Source organism: Rhinoraja longicauda, chromosome 17, assembly GCF_053455715.1.
Source record: "Rhinoraja longicauda isolate Sanriku21f chromosome 17, sRhiLon1.1, whole genome shotgun sequence".
NCBI classification, from domain to species: domain Eukaryota; kingdom Metazoa; phylum Chordata; class Chondrichthyes; order Rajiformes; family Arhynchobatidae; genus Rhinoraja; species Rhinoraja longicauda.
Genome location: NC_135969.1, coordinates 30119269 through 30136276, shown reverse-complemented (window position 1 = coordinate 30136276; position 17008 = coordinate 30119269). Strand labels below are relative to the sequence as shown.

Below are 17008 nucleotides of genomic sequence, written 5' to 3'. Positions count from 1 at the left end.
TAAAATCATTTACTAGATGCTTAAATCCTCCTGTTCACAGACATGGAGGTCACCACAGAGACCAAGCTCTCCGTGGCTCATTGGTCCACTCATGCCTCTCCACCCCCTTCCGACACCTGATACTTTCCTGCAACCACAGAAGATGCAACACTTCACCATACACCTCCTCCCTCTCCACCATCTAGAGATCTAAACAGCCTTCCAGGTGAGGCAAAGTTTCATGCGAAACACGACCAACCTAGTCTACTGCGTCCAATGGCGAGACCAAGTGTAGACTAAACAATCGATTCACAGAGTACAGGCTCTGACAACTGCATGCCATTTCAATTCCCCTTCCCAACTCACAACAACGTCCAGGCTTGGCCTGATCCACTGCCAGGATGAGAGTCAAACTCATATTCTGCCTGAGCAGTTTACAATCCAATGGAGCAAGCATTGAATTTTCAAAATGTGGGCAACTTCCTCTTCTATCTATTCATCGGCCCCATACTCATTTCGATTCTCTGCTTTTTAATTCCCTTTTCTAATCCGCTACCTTCTATCACTCACTTTCATCTCCCTCTCTTCTCCATCCTCCCGTCCACCCACCAACAGGTTTTCACCCACTATTTTACAAGCATATCAACCGCAGGCTTCCCCTGCCCACTACACCCCTCCGCCCCATCTTGCTTTGGTTCTACCTGGCACTTACAGCTCTCCCATTATCACCTTCCTCACTTAACAGACTTGAGGCTGAAGAAGGGTCTCGACCTGAAACGTCTCTCCAGAGATGCTGCCTGTCCTGCTGTTGCTCCAGCATTTTGTGTCTACCGTTAAATTCCTATATTTGGGTCAAGACCAATTTTGGTGGTATTTGACAGAAACTTTCATTAGTCAATTGAGGGGGGCTGTTTGTAGGTAAAGGGACATCAAGCAAGGGAGAGGATTTTAAATATGAGATAGTATGAATTCAGAATGAGAATGTTCCTGTTAAAGGGCAAGGATGGGAGGAATCAGGAATGTTGGATGACACGAGACATTGAGGCACTGGTTAAGAAAAAGGAGGCATGTCAGGATTTGGCAACTGGGATGAAGCAAATCCGTTGAGTACAGAGGGTCAAGAATATACCTGACAGGAAAATCAGGAGGGACACAAGATAGCTGGGGCAAAGAAGATACATTAACATTCAAAAAGATTAAACTAAAAAGGTATCACAAAATGCTGGAGTAACTCAGCAGGTCAGGCAGCATCTAGGAGCGAGGGAATGGGTGATGTTTCAGGTCAAGACCCTTCTTCAGACTGATGGGACTAAAACTGATGGGACTGATGGAAATGAAACTAAAAAGGATGCAAAAAGATTTACAAGGACATTACTGGGTCTGGAGGGTTTGAGAGGCAGAGGCTGAGAGATGACCTTAGATGTTCACAAAATCATGAGGGACACAAATTAAGGTAAATAGCCAGACTTCCCTCAGGATGTGGGTCTAAAACTAGTGAGTTAAGGTTTATGAGAGGAGAAGAGACACATTTTAAAGGGACCTGAAGGCAACATTTTCCACACGGAGGGTGATGCATGATGGGACGAGTTGTCAGCAGAGGTGATAGAGTTGGCCACGATTACAACTTTTAAAAATACACTGGGACAGGTACATGGATGAAAAACTTTTGGTGGGATATAGGTCAGGTGCAGGCAAGAGGGCAAGCTCAATTAGGTAACTTGGTCAGCACAAACAAGTTGGTCCAAACGCTTTCTTTTCTGACCCTATGACTAGAATTGTACAATTATCCATCTTTAAGATCAATCATTAGTTTAGTCCCGTTGAGGTTATCTGCCACAACCAGCTAAACAGAGTGCAATATGTTCTCTCCAACCTTTAAACAGCTGGCTCAGGCTTCATTACTTGCTCCATTGTTCGTTCTCTCTGAACCAAAACCAGAGCACTCTCTCCTAGAGCAAGTCCACAAGTTGTCTCAACTAGGAGGTATCCTGCTCAGTATTTCATTTTACACAAATTCGGGCAATAGTCCTAAATTTTATTATTTCATCAACGAGTATTTCTGACTGTCACATCTCAATATCTTCTCATCACTCACTCAGACACCAAAGATTCCCATTAAATTAATCCAACAAAAAGTTATTTCATTCAACAAAGTTACTCCCACATGGCTTCTGGCATACCTTAGACTGAAGAATGTAACAGCAATAAAAGTTAAAGCTCTTAAATGGTCAATGTTACATGCTTCAAGATCCAAGTTAACAGAAAAACTCCATCAAAATACACGGCATTTTTCTCTTACCTAACAACAGGAAACACTAGCTTCACAAAGTAACCATTTAAATTACTGAAGTGTGCAAAGAAGGTTGAGACCAAAACGCGGCAAATAGTGTTTTCAACAATTCAGAATGATGCATCTAGCTGAAAGTAAATAACATTGTTGTTCCAATATCCACAATAGGGCCAGATAACCATTAATACACCTTGGTGCCAACTCAACCAACACTGCCAAAGAAAGAAACAAGAAACTGCAATATAAATCATTCATGCTACTTACCCAATCTGATGGGTGAAAAGATTTCGCCAAAGCTGTTTGTTGCAATAAACATTACTTTTGTGGGGGGTTGGCTTGTGGTGCAATTGCTAACTTGCAAAGAATCTGAAAAAGAAATATCAACACGGGATTTGTAACCTCCTCCATCAACACACAGAGATCAATGCAGATTTTAGTGACTAAACAGGAAACTAAAGCTAACAATTTGGTACCAGAAAATGACTGGAATAATTTAAACTTTTGTCACTAATAATTGGAAATTCCTTTCGACCATGGAAAGGATTATAATGAGGGGAGGGAGAAAAAAAAAAGAGGATATTATGCCATTAATGACTATCTCGGAGAAATGGTCAAATGTCAATCTTGATGAATGTTTCATCCTGTCTTAGTTTTTGTCTGCCCCGTTCAAAGAACATTCATTCTGTTTTAACAAAGAGTCCACCACCCAATTAGAACTATATCAGTAATAATAAAAAATTATCCTCAAAATCCTTTCAAAATCCCTGTCATCTTCAGCATCTCATTTGGCTAGAAGTTTGTTTGACCTTGTGTTGCTGAGGCCAAATGATTTAGAAAATAAACAAGGAAAGCTTGGTTTGTGGAACTTCAACTTCATGAAGGGAATATAAAAGACCAGAAATACAGTAACTCCCAAACATAAATAATGAGCATAACCGAGCAGATACTTGGTTGTGGGATTGGGATGATTATCATCTCATCTACAGAGTAGTTTGTGGAATGTAAAATACTAAATTGCAAAAGGCAAACATGTATCGACACTAACTCAAATCACTTCCTTGAAGTTACCTCGTACATAAAATTAATGTTCTTCCCTCAGGATGGGCAACATTATTTTACAGCCAAGCACTTATGCATTCTTATGCTGGGTATCTCAAAACTAATTGAGAGCAAAGCTTTGCTCCAGGTCCTTTTCTATGCACCACCCAACCCCAACCTTTCATCCTCCACCTTTCCCCATTCTATCATCTCTCCCAGCAGAAGCCATTGTTATTTTTGATACACTGATCATTAGTTTAGAGCAAGTTACCTCATCAATGACGTGCAGAATGTCATCAACTGAAAACCGGGTGACAGGAAAGGAACTGACAACAAGAGAAAAATACTTACACGAGTCATTCTGATCTGAAGTGACATTTTTGTTACTGGCATCATTTGCCGCCGATACATTATGGACTTCTCCCTTGACACGACTCCAGGAGGTGGGCCATGGAGTCTGTAAAGTTTGGGGGTGAGGGGGAAATAAAATTGATTTATGAAACTTTACATTCCAATTTAAAATGTTTTCCGGGGAAGCTTAATGTTTCGCCTTATTTGGAGCTTAGAGAACTTCAAATAACAAAATGGCTCCAGATACAGCACTGACATTCCTCGTATTATTTGTGAAGCGCATTCAAATAATCAGCCACAACCACCGCATTGTTCCTAGCTTTTAAGTATGAACTGTTGCAATAAATAAAAATACTGTAGATATTGAAAATATAAAAAACGTAAATCCCATTTATATTTAAGATCTACTCCCAAGGCTCTATCTGCAAAAGGTCATCAACCTGAAACGTTAACTGTTTCTCTTTTTATAGATGCTGCCACGTTGTATATTTACAACATTTTCTATTTTTAATTGCATACCTCCTGGATTTGGAGAGTCAAATGACATTTTGTCAAACAAAGTGTTCAATTTGATCTCTAAAATAAAGATCCCACCTTTGCTTGAAAAGGCAGAGTAACATTTATATTAGCCAAACACCACTAATGGAATTTTTGAAAGAGAGTCAACAAAACCACTGGTATGATTAGAAATCAACAATTTTGATAACTAAATTGCCCAATTATGTTCCAGCAACCTTGAAAAATTGATTTGTGAAAATAAAAAAATCAATATCCATCAAACTTTATATTGCCAAACATGCATTTAGGATGTCAAAAAGGAGCCGGAATGCTTTTGCAAGAGATACTTCACAGAAAATAAATGTTTTCACAAGTTGGATCTTTATCTTCAACAAGTCACAAATGAAAAATATACCAGCAGACTCCTAGCACAGTAACCATCGTCAAAAAGCTAAACATGCAAAACACAATAACAATTGTGCTTTGTAATATAAATTGTACTTTAAGGTTATATTTAGAACAATCCTCCAGATTGTTAAATTCACTTACATTCACCCAGATCACTTTACACAATTAAGTATACTAAATGTACAGTAAATTTTGAAACACAAGGAAACATAGAAACATAGAAACAAGGTGCAGGAGGCCATTTGACCCTTCGAGCCAGCACCGCCATTCATTGTGATCATGGCTGATCACCCACAATCAGTAACCTATGCCTGACTTCTCCCCATATCCCTTGATTCCGCTAGCCCCTCGAGCTCTATCTAACTTAAATTCATCCAGTGAATTGGCCTCTACTGTTTTCTGTGGCAGAGAATTCCACAAATTCACAACTCTCTGGGTGAAAAGGTTTTTTCTCATCTCAGTTTTAATTGGTCTCCCTTTTATTCTTAGACTGTGGCCCCTGGTTCTGGACTCCCCCAACATTGGGAACATTTTTCCTGCATCTAGCTTGTTCAGTCCTTTTATAATTTTATACGTTTCTATAATATCCCCTCTCATCCTTCTAAATTCCAGTGAATACAAGCCCAGTCTTTCCAATCTTTCCTCATATGACAGTCCCGTCATCCCGGGGATTAACCTCGTGAACCTACGCTGCACTGCCTCAATAGAAAGGATGTCCTTCCTCAAATTAGGAGACCAAAACTGCACACAATACTCCAGGTGTGGTCTCACCAGGGCCCTATACAACTGTAGAAGGACCTCTTTACACAAATCCTCTTGTTAGAAAATGCAGCAGCAGAATGCAAGGCTCATTAATAAGTAATAAAATGGTCAGATTAAGACAGCTCTGGAGTAACTCAGGGGTCAGACAGCTTCTCTGGAGAACAGATAGGTGATATTGTGGGTCAGGACACTATGAGTGGAAGATAGTGGGAGAATTAACGAAGTCAGTGCAAGGGTGCAGGAGGTAGCCCTGATGCAGTCGTCAATGTAGCAGTGAAAGCTTTTTGAGATGATGCCAGTGTATGATTGGAACAAGGATTGTTCAACGTAAACAACAAACAGGCAGGCCTATCTGGGCAACACACGAGTGCCCATAGGTACACCTTTCACCTGAAGAAAGTGAGTCGTCGTCGAAAGAAGTTGTTGAAGACGAGGACGAGTTCAACAGGCACAGGAGAGTGTTAGTGGAGGGAATCCGATTTGGTCAGTTTGGAAATGATTGATTGGATTGTCAGTTTTAAAATATTGATTGTGGTAAATAACACTAATTAGCTTGTGGGGCAAAATACAAGGCCAGATTTTTTCCTCTTTGCTCACTTCAACTCCTATATATATATTTTTTCAGAACAGCAATTAGTTTCTGGCTAATGTTGAACATACAGTGCCAAAGGCATTAAAGGATGCAAGGTGTGCATGTACATGGTTCATGGTACGCCTCACTGTGAGAGACCAAGATCATATCCATTCTCTGCACCTCTCAAACCAAGCAACTCGTGTCTCTTAATTTTAACTGAATTGCTGGTATCATATTTTTGTGCAAAAAAATCATTTTCTATTTGAACACCATGTAGGAAATGGACATTTCTACCAGGTGGTTGATATCAGGGACAGCAGTCAATTCCCCATTCTATTTTCATCCTTTGAAAGATTAAACTGTTCCATAACAGCAGTGGTTTCCACTGTTCCAAATGATAACTTAAAGCATTGGGCTCAAGGGATTTTGTTTTTGTTGTATTATCTTCGAATTTAATGTGGCACCTGTGGGCACATGAAGAAAAAACGCCAAGGCCAATTCTGAAGGTCATATAATCAATCTCTGTGCAAGAGGCCAGTCTTCACAATGAAAGATGAGCACATTACCCCTTCTATCTTTATTTACAGCATTCAGTGAAAGATAGTGACAGGTTAAAAAAAAGTGTTCAGCACTTTCAATACAGGTCAAGAAAAAGATGCATTTCAAAACAAGCAAATCTGTAAACAGATCACTAGCTTGGTCAACTTACATCTGAAATTCTTACATATCCCATAGGTTTTTTATGCAATAAGTATATATTTTAATAAAATCCAGTTTCATCTAATTTCAAAGTTAAGCAATTAAGCAGAGCACTTAGCCATGGGGATACTTTTTCCTAAATAGGAATCCAGTACTTGAAAAACACTGAGATGCACCAAAACTGAAACACATCAAGAATGTTTAAGCGCATTACTTCCCATGAAGTGAACTTTTCATGCATGTTTTTTTCCTCCTTCAAATGATGGGCACTGAGGGAATGGAATGTTTTTGTCTTCATTGCGTTTGGTTAGCACTGTAAATATCATCTGAAGCAAAGGTCCAATGCAAGGAGACCCAGCTGCACTTTCCTGAACTCCATTACTCTGCCTGACAAACTGAAACAGTGGGCCTTTGCTTAAGATTTGTTTTCAGCAATTAACTTCTCCAGGACACTCCCAATTTAAGTACAGAACTCGCCAGTGTAGAAGTCAGACCTAGTTTCCCATGGCTGTAACACAATGGATTTCAAAGGCCAACTGCAGACAGCTGGCACCATCAAGGTCCCCATGACAGATATGCCCATTAGAAAGATCAGCTCTGGAAAGGAGCAGATGTCGTCATTGGTTTTCTTCCAAAAATATTTATGAGATATTGACTCCGCCAGCAAAGACAGTATTTATTGCCCATCCCTAATTGCCTACCACAAGGCAGTAGGAGCTGTCTTCTTAAACATATCTAGACTGCCTCTAAGGTCCTCCCACAATACTGTTGGTTAGTTTGTTCCCATATGAGAATGACCCCAGGTTAACACATGATGAGCGTTTGACAACACTGGGCCTCTGCTCACTGGAGTTTAAAAAGATGAGGGGGGGGGACCTAATTGAAACTTACCGAATATTGGAAGGCCTGGTCAGAGTGGATGTTTCCAATTGTGGGAGAGACTGGGACCAGAGGTCCTAGTCTCAGAATTAAAGGACGTTTCTTCATGAAGATGAGGAGGAATTTCTTTAGTCAGAGAGCGGTGAATCTGTGGAATTCATTGCCACAGAAGGCTGTGGACGCAAAGCCAATGGCTATTTTTAAGGCAGAGATGGATAGATTCTTGATAAGAACGGGTGTCAGGGGTTATGAGAAGGCAGGAGAATGGGGTTAGGAAGGAGATAGATCAGCCATGATTGAATGGTAGAGTAGACTTGATGGGCCAAATGGACTAATTCCACTCCTATCGCATGAACATATTTAGTTCTAGCATGAATGACATTTTCAGCAACATTTTCAGGTCAAGGTTAGTGGTGCTCCCATGAACCTGATGCTTTTTTCCTTCTACATGGTGATCATAATTTTGCAAGACAATAAACAATAGGTGCAGGAGTAGGCCATTCGGCCCTTCGAGCCAGCACCGCCATTCAATGTGATCATGGCTGATCATTCTCAATCAGTACCCCGTTCCTGCCTTCTCCCCATACCCCCTGACTCCGCTATCCTTAAGAGCTCTATCTAGCTCTCTTGAATGCATTCAGAGAATTGGCCTCCACTGCCTTCTGAGGCAAAGAATTCCACAGATTCACAACTCTGACTGAAAAAGTTTTTCCTCATCTCTGTACTGTTGAGGAAATCCTGCTGTGTTGCTACAGTATGTATTGCAAATGATACACACTATTTTCTTGGCACACTGCTGATGGAGGAAATTAAAATACAGGGTAGTGGATGAGGTTCCAGTGCCACTGGGTCATCAGCAGTTGCATATCATTGAGCTTTGACGAGTTACACCCAGGAAACAGTGGTGGAATAAGAAACTAAAATTGCTATGATAGTTGTTCCAGTAATCTCTGCTGACAGGTTCATGGGATCACTCTTCATGACTGAGATTTCCCATCCCACTTACCACGAGTCAAAAATTTGGTCAAGGATCCTGTTTTGAAAAGATTGGCCGCAGAGCCAAGGTGCACGATCCACAGGTTACCAATTTCGGGAAGCAAAAGGCAGAATGAGATGCATTTTGCATTTGCCATATATTAGCAACTGGAATTGCCTCCTGGCAAAGCCGCAAACCAAATCCTATTTTGTGGCCGTGGTGCAAGCAAACCACTCTGGTTTTCAAACTCCTATACCTTCTTCCCCCAAATGGCAGGAGTGAAATGAGAGCTTGGCCAGGGTGGTGTGGTTGCCTTTATGAGGCAGCGCCCCCTAAAGATCCCTTTGATGGTTCAATCCTTCACAATCCAAAGATCCCTTTGATTGTTTAATCCTTCACAATCCTTCCTTTAAGTGGCTACAGTTTACTGATTTACATGGATCATACAAGATTTGGGTTTCCTCCGGGTGCTCCGGTTTCCCAATAACTGTCCCAATTTACTGTCCCACATCCCAATAACTTGTGGGTTTATAAGCAAATTGGTCTCAGCAAGTAGTGCATGGAGTATAGGGAGTTAATGCAAAACAGTGTAGGGAGTTAATGCAAAAGTGAAATAACAGAACTAGTGTGACCGACAGATCGATGGTTGGCATAAACTCAGTGAACCGAAGGGCCTGCTTCCATGCTATATTTTGCAATCAATTAATTTTAGGGCAGCACAGTGGCACAGCTGGTGGAGCTACTGCTTCGCTGAGCCAGAGACCCGGGTTCGATCCTAACCTCAGGATGCTGTCTGTGTGAAGTTTGCAGGTTCTCCTTGTGACTGTTGGTTTCCTCGGGATGCTCTAGATTCCTCCCACATCCCAAAGACATGCGAGTTGCAGATTAATTGGCTTCTATAAAAATTGCCTCAAGTGTGCAGGGAACAGGTGAATGGAGAAAGAATAACATAGAACCAGTGTGAACAGGCGATCAATGGTCAGTATGGACTTGGTGGGCCGAAGGGTCTGGTTTTTTTTCTCCATCTAAAACTAAACTAAAGATCAACAGTGCTAGCTTACAAACAGGAATGCGTGACTATTAAACAAATGATTCGATAAAATAGTGCACTCTCAAGAGAGCAAAACATCACAACTTCCTCACTGCAATATCAATATGAAGAAAACTATTTGGCTTCACAAATGAGCACACTATTCCATTTGAGGGCCTTCAGACCATGAAAAAGTGGAGTCATTACAATGAAGCACTTAGATCTGCAGATTATAAATTACAGCATGCAATGAAATATTAATCCTATTATACTTTCAGAAAATAAGAAAGCGCTATCATTGTTATAGCTGCAGAAATTGAGCAACATAATCCTATTCCTGGCAAAGACTGCAAAATACATTAAAAGGTGCGGGTGTGAGCATGCAAGGTGGTGTATTTTAAACACTAAAGCAGAAACCAAGGAGCAGATAGAGAGCAAATGTAATTGGAGATTTAAACATCTCTTAATCAGGAAACAAAATTGATGGGATAAAAAAACAGGCTAAGCACATCCTTAAATGCAGTAGTCAGTTTTAATCCCACATGCACCCTCCCTCTCTCCACTCTTTTCTTAGCATGGTACAATTCTGCAGACATGCATATAAAGGCAATTATCTTATGTGTACAATGGTAACAGCTGTTCATGCAAGAACCTAGGTGGCAAGTTACATCAGCCGTCAGATTGGTTAATTATAGCAGACAAGGAAAAACCTAATGATAACTGTTCAATTGGATTCACTAAGTTGTTAAAACAGAATACAGATATATTCAGGGTGAAAAATAAAGGGAATCCACATATTAACTTTATTTTTGGATGATTGGAGGGGAGAAATCAACAGAAAAATTGCCATATTAAGCTTTAGTTTATTTAGTTTAATTTATTATTGTCACATGTACCGAGGTACATTGAAAAGCTTTTGATTGTATTCCATCCAGTCAGAGACTACATGAATACAATCAAGCCGTCCAAGGTGCAAAGATAAAGGATAAAGGGTACAAAATTTAGTGCAAGATAAAACCAGATTAAAGATAGTTCAAAGGTCTCCAATGAGGTAGACGAGAGGTCAGGATCACATTCCAGCTGATGAGAGGACAGTTCAGTTGCCTGATAACAGCTGGGAGGAAACTGTCCCTAAATCTAGAGGTCTACATTTTCAAACATTTGTACCTCTTGTCTGACAGGAGAGCGAAGAAGAAGAAGGAGTAGGAGTGACTGGGGAGAAACTGGTCCTTGATTATGCTGGTAGCCTTGCCGAGACAACGTGAAGCATGGATGGAATCAATGGAAGGGAGATTGGTCTGCGTGATGATCTGGGCTACGTCCACAACTCTGCAATTTCGTGCACTCTGGGATGGAGCTGGTCCAAAACCAGGCTGTGATGCATCCCGATAAAAGGGTTTATCCTGACCAAAACTTATTCACATTTCAATGTGCTTTTTCCAACAGTGAGCAAGTACAGGATTATCACCAACATGTGCAAATATTATACTTCCAGAAAATTAGCACACACATTGGAAGTTACAGTGCTTTAGCAGATGATAGTGTGATTAAGCAAAGCGATAGGGCCATGCAGCACACTTTGTAGTTTTGTGCTTGGTCTGGCTTTCAAGCTCAAGGAAGTTGACAAGTTCACCCCATTAATCCTTCATCTCACTGTGTGACACTTCCATGACCTTCTTCATATCATGGTAAGGAATTCATTTCATTTGTGTGCTGAGAAAGCCAAACCCAATACTGTTCATTCTGTGACCATCCTTAAAGTCCCCTTAGATAGCGATAGAAGTAGAAAGGAACCCCTCTGAATTTCCTCCCCTCGAAACAAGAGCTGGATGAGCAAAAGATTGTTTAGTCATATAACATATATATAACATATAACAACTACAGCATGGAAACAGGCCTGTCCGGCCCTACCAGTCCACGCCGACCATTCTCCCTGACCTAGTCTCATCTACCTGCACTCAGACCATAACCCTCCAATCCCCTCCTATCCATATACCTATCCAATTTACTCTTAAATAATAAAATCGAGCCAGCCTCCACCACTTCCACCGGAAGCCCATTCCATACAGCCACAACCCTCTGAGTAAAGAAGTTCCCCCTCATGTTACCCCTAAACCTTTGTCCCTCAATTCTGAAGCTATGTCCCCTTGTTGGAATCTTCCCCACTCTCAAAGGGAAAAGCCTACCCACGTCAACTCTGTCCGTCCCTCTCAAAATTTTAAAAACCTCTATCAAGTCCCCCCTCAACCTTCTACGCTCCAAAGAATAAAGACCCAACCTGTTCAACCTCTCTCTGTAGCCTAAGTGCTGAAACCCAGGCAACATTCTAGTAAATCTCCTCTGTACCCTCTCCATTTTGTCGACATCCTTCCTATAATTTGGCGACCAGAACTGCACACCATACTCCAGATTCGGCCTCACCAATGCCCTGTACAACTTTAACATTACATCCCAACTTCTATACTCGATGCTCTGATTTATAAAGGCAAGCATACCAAACGCCTTCTTCACCACCCTATCCACATGAGATTCCACCTTCAGGGAACAATGCACAGTTATTCCCAGATCCCTCTGTTCCACTGCATTCCTCAATTCCCTACCATTTACCCTGTACGTCCTATTTTGATTTGTCCTACCAAAATGCAGCACCTCACACTTATCAGCATTAAACTCCATCTGCCATCTTTCAGCCCACCCTTCCAAAAGGCCCAAGTCTCTCTGTAGACTTTGAAAATCTACCTCACTATCAACTACTCCACCTATCTTAGTATCATCTGCATATTTACTAATCCAATTTGCCACACCATCATCCAGATCATTAATGTAAATGACAAACAACAGTGGACCCAACACAGATCCTTGGGGCACTCCACTAGACACTGGCCTCCAACCTGACATACAATTGTCAACCGTTACCCTCTGGTATCTCCCATTCAGCCATTGTTGAATCCATCTTGCAACCTCACTATTAATACCCAACGATTTAACCTTCTTAATCAACCTTCCATGTGGAACCTTGTCAAATGCCTTACTGAAGTCCATATAGACAACATCCACAGCCTTGCCCTTATCAATTTCCCTGGTAACCTCTTCAAAAAATTCAAGAAGATTAGTCAAACATGACCTTCCAGGCACAAATCCATGTTGACTGTTTCTAATCAGGCCTTGATTATCCAAATAATTATATATATTGTCCCTAAGTATCTTTTCCATTAATTTTCCCACCACAGACGTCAAACTAATAGGTCTATAATTGCTAGGTTTACTTTTAGTCAACACCATGCCTGGAATATCCACGAGCATGGTTGATTGATCAAAGTGGTTCGGCTCCACACAAATGGCAGGAGATAAGCACCTTCATTATCATCAGCACCTTAAATCAGATTGAATCATTTTAAATCTTTTTTGGATCTCCATTACATAACCAAGTCTATTTTTATGTAATTATCATCTTTCATGCATTGTTCATGATTTAATTTGACTGGAAGCAAAATAAAATTTGATTAAGGGGAAAAAAAATCAGGAATGGTTCAAAACAAAGCCATCTTTTCCACCAGAAAAAGCAATTTTACTTCAACATTGTCTCGTTACTTGAGACCCATTTAATGTCTCCCAATAAGTATAGCATCTGCATACAGACTTCAGAATATAGGTTAAGAATGTACAACTGACAGGCAATATGATAGAACAATGTTTTTGTCTACACGATTATATGAAAGAGATTCAAATCTTTTTTTTCGTTGTAGATGCGGGTATTCAATGGGGCAGAATCAGCTGTGCATTAGAATAGCATAAAATATTTTACTGCCTCAAACGGTACAGAAGGGGCCAGTGCAGTGGTAAAAGTACATGTGTAATCAATGTTGTATTGTTAGAAACACATCAACTAATCTACACTCAGCGATGTGGTAATTATTCAAACATCAATGTTATTGATGTTGATTGAGATATAAATATTGGCTAGGGTTCAAACAAAATCTTCCCAACTCTTCATTAAAATAGTGGCAACCAGCACACTGAGATTTGCACATTGACCAGAGTTTGTAGGAAGTCTTTTATAGAGACACAAGGAACTGCAGATGTTGGAATTAAGGGAAAAAAAATCACAAGTGTTGGAAGAACTCAGTGGGTCAGACAGCATCCCTGGTGAACATGGATAGGTGTTGTCGGGACCCTTGTTCAGACTGATTCAGTCTGCCGAGTTACTCCAGCACGTTGTGTCATTTTACCTTCAAAACTAGGACCCGATGTCACTGGACTGCACCAGCGAGCTCATCTTCACTAGCTGCTGACTGGTGTGGTTGAGGTGGCTGTTATTGTGGCTCATGTTGTAGCCCCTGGCCGACAGCTCTTTCTTCAAGCCGCTATCACCAACAGGACACGTTCAGTCACTATGGGGCTCCCTTCCCTCTCCCCAGCTACCCCATCTTCCCATCAGACGTCGCTTTATCGGCTCCCAAGATGGAGTATGTCGGCATGTCATGGAGAAGGAGGGGGCGGCAGTGATGGGGTGGGTGGGGAAAGAGGCCAAGTGGACAAAGTGACAGGAAAAGGAAGAGGTGGCAGAGGATGGGGGGGGGGGGGGGAGAAAGGGGGTGACAAGGCAGAGTTGATAAAGCGACTGGTGAGAGGGGAGGGAGCCCCACGTTGACAGAGTGTCTTGTCGTTGGCAACAGCCTGAAGAAAATGCTGTCCCCATGGCCTTCACCATGAACAGCAACAACAGCCATATCAACCACACCATGCTGTGAGTGAAGAAGGGATCGCTGGTGCACCTTGTGAGTCAGGGGAGGCGTTGGATGTCGGGGCTGGGTAGGCGGTGTGAGCCAGGGTAGTATGGGCAGGTCCGTCTGCAATAACCTAAACCCGTTATAAAGGGGTCCCTTAAAATGACTGTTTACTGTATATGGATGGGACAGCTTTAGAGGGATGAGGACCAGGAAAAGGCAAATGGGGCTAACTCAGATGTGCAACTTGGTCGGCATGGATGAACAAAGAACATAGAACAGCACAATAACAAGCCCTTCGGTTGACAATGTTTGTGTTGAACATGATGCCACACCCAACTCTCATCTGCCTGCAAACAATCCACATCCCTCAATTCCTTGCATATCCTAGTGCCCATACAAAAATCTCTTAAATGTCACTATCATATCAGTCCCAACCACCATCCCTGGCACTGCGTTCCAAGCACTCACCAACCTCTAAAAAAAATTGTCCGACATATCTCCTTTAAACTTTGCCCCTCTCTCCTTACACCTACGCCAACTAACATTTGATTTTTCCATTCCAAGTAAAAGGTTCTGACTGTCTACCCCATCAACATCTCTCATAAACGTTATATACTTCTATCAGGTTTCCCCGCAACACCCAGCATTCCAGAGAAAACAATCCGTCTGTCCAACCTCTCCCTGCAGCTAATACCCCCTAACTCAAGCATCATTCATGCATCATTGTCAGAGTGAGGCCCAGTGCAAATTGGAGGAACAGCACCTCATATTTCGCTTGGGCAGTTTACCCCCCAGAGGTTTGAACATTGACTTCTCCCACTTCAGGTAGTCCTTGCTTCCCCACTCTATCTCCTCCCCCTTCCCAGTTCTCCTACTAATCTTCCTGTCTCCGACTACATCCTATCTTTGTCCCACCCCCTCCCCTGACTACAGTCTGAAGAAGGGTCTCGACCCGAAACGTCACCCATTCCTTCTCTCCTGAGATGCTGCCTGACCCGCTGATTTACTCCAGCATTTTGTGTCTACCTTGATTTAAACCAGCATCAGCAGTTTTTTATTCCTACACATCATTCAGGTTAAGTTCTTCTGCATCCTTTCCAAAGCCTCTACATCGTTCCTGTAATGAGGCAGCCAGAATACACCCTGACGAGTTTAGCCAGAGCCTGGTTCCATGCTATACAGCTCTATGACTGACTCCTTGCCTGTTGAATGTCCTCTTTCCTCATATTAGCCAAGCAGACCTTAGATTGATTGAAAATCATTTATGTAGGACCTAATTTGTAGGAAGGAATGGCAGATGCTGGGTTAGACAGAAGATAGACACAAATTGCTGGGGTAAAACAGCAGGGCAGGTATCATCTCTGGAGAGAAGCAATAGGTGATGTTTTGGGTTGAGACCCTTCTTCAGTATTAAATTCCTCTTCAAATCAAACTCTACAATGTGTTCGAGAGAAACAAAAAACACGAGGAATAAACTATTTGCAGATTTCATACTTGAAAGGACACAATGAGGCTTTGCAAGGTGTGGCACAGGTGATATTCACTGTTAAACATTGACAACATGATGAAAACTCTTTACTGACACAACAGATTAAACTATTCCAATGACAGATGAGCAATGTGATTGAAGATAAAGGATTCTGACCTGTAGCTTTCCCCTCACTGTCTGAAGTTTAATACACCGTACCGCACTGCTGTGCGCCTTTGAAGATTTTACAGGAAATTCCATTTTTCTGAAGTCGTATAGGCTGACCCTTCCCTGAGAGGATCCAATCAACAGTGTGGTCCCATCTGCCAGCAGCTCAACTGCAGTTAGTGGAGATCCTGCTCGAATGCTGCACAATATCCTGTAAAAATCACACATTTTAATGGGGATAAAACAAATACTAGCAACAATATGGGCATGGATTGCAATGAGAAGTGAACAGTTTAAAAACTGAAATAGTACATGGCAAGTTCATGAAAATGTTGATACTGATCTTTTTATAAGAGCAAATTTATCAGTCAGGTCTTGATGTTGGAACTTGCAGAATCTCAATGAAGATTCTCCACTAAATTTTGCCCGGAAACACAATTCTGCATTCATGTCTCTCAGAACTAGAGACTTTAAAGACACGGAGTTGCAAGGGAAAATGGGTTACTGACAACTCGAGCAAGTTGCCAGAATCCTGGGACATCCATGCATCATGAGAGAAAGTCTTTGCCTACATTAGGAATGCTGAAAGTTGTTTGAATAACAATCAACATTTGAATAACAATCAACATTTGATTAAAGACAAACAGAATGGTGCCCAACCCAGGCAACTTTCTGTGTGCTAGCGATAGAAGCAGATCTACAATCACATATTACTATCGCTCCACACTGTACACCTACAGCAATATTTCTTACTTAAACTATAATATTCCCGTATGTACCTGCGTACTGCAAATGGCTCGATTGTAATCATGTATTGTTATTCTGCTGACTGGTTAGCACGCAACAAAAGCTTTTCACTGTACCTCAGTACACGTGATAATAAACTAAACTGGAATAGAAGGAAGGGTAGGAGATGAATTTGAAACAGCAATGTGTATCCTATCCTCGCTCTCCTTAACTTAACCACATTCTTCCAATAACAAGGCCACATTCCAATCCAAAGAGTCATCGTTACCATGAACGCTACCAGGATGCATTCCATTTCCAAATCCACACTGAATTTTATACAACTACATTTGATTCAAGTTAGAATTTAAATCAATTTTATTCCCTTTTCAGTTTTTGATAACTAAGGTTCTAAGAATCACGAAGCTAAAA

General features: G+C 41.4%; 1 protein-coding gene across 1 annotated transcript in view; it reads right to left on the bottom strand.

Annotated features, from left to right (window-relative positions):
- The window catches only part of LOC144601560 (protein NEDD1-like), a 45441-nt gene that overhangs the window by 11677 nt on the left and 16756 nt on the right, over positions 1 to 17008 (bottom strand). Inside the window, exons 6-8 of the mRNA XM_078413757.1 lie at positions 15902 to 16061; positions 3659 to 3764; positions 2534 to 2635 (exon numbers count right to left, since the gene is read on the bottom strand). Of these exons, the coding sequence (XP_078269883.1) occupies positions 2534 to 2635; positions 3659 to 3764; positions 15902 to 16061 (368 nt within the window). The remainder of the gene's footprint in view (positions 1 to 2533; positions 2636 to 3658; positions 3765 to 15901; positions 16062 to 17008) is intronic.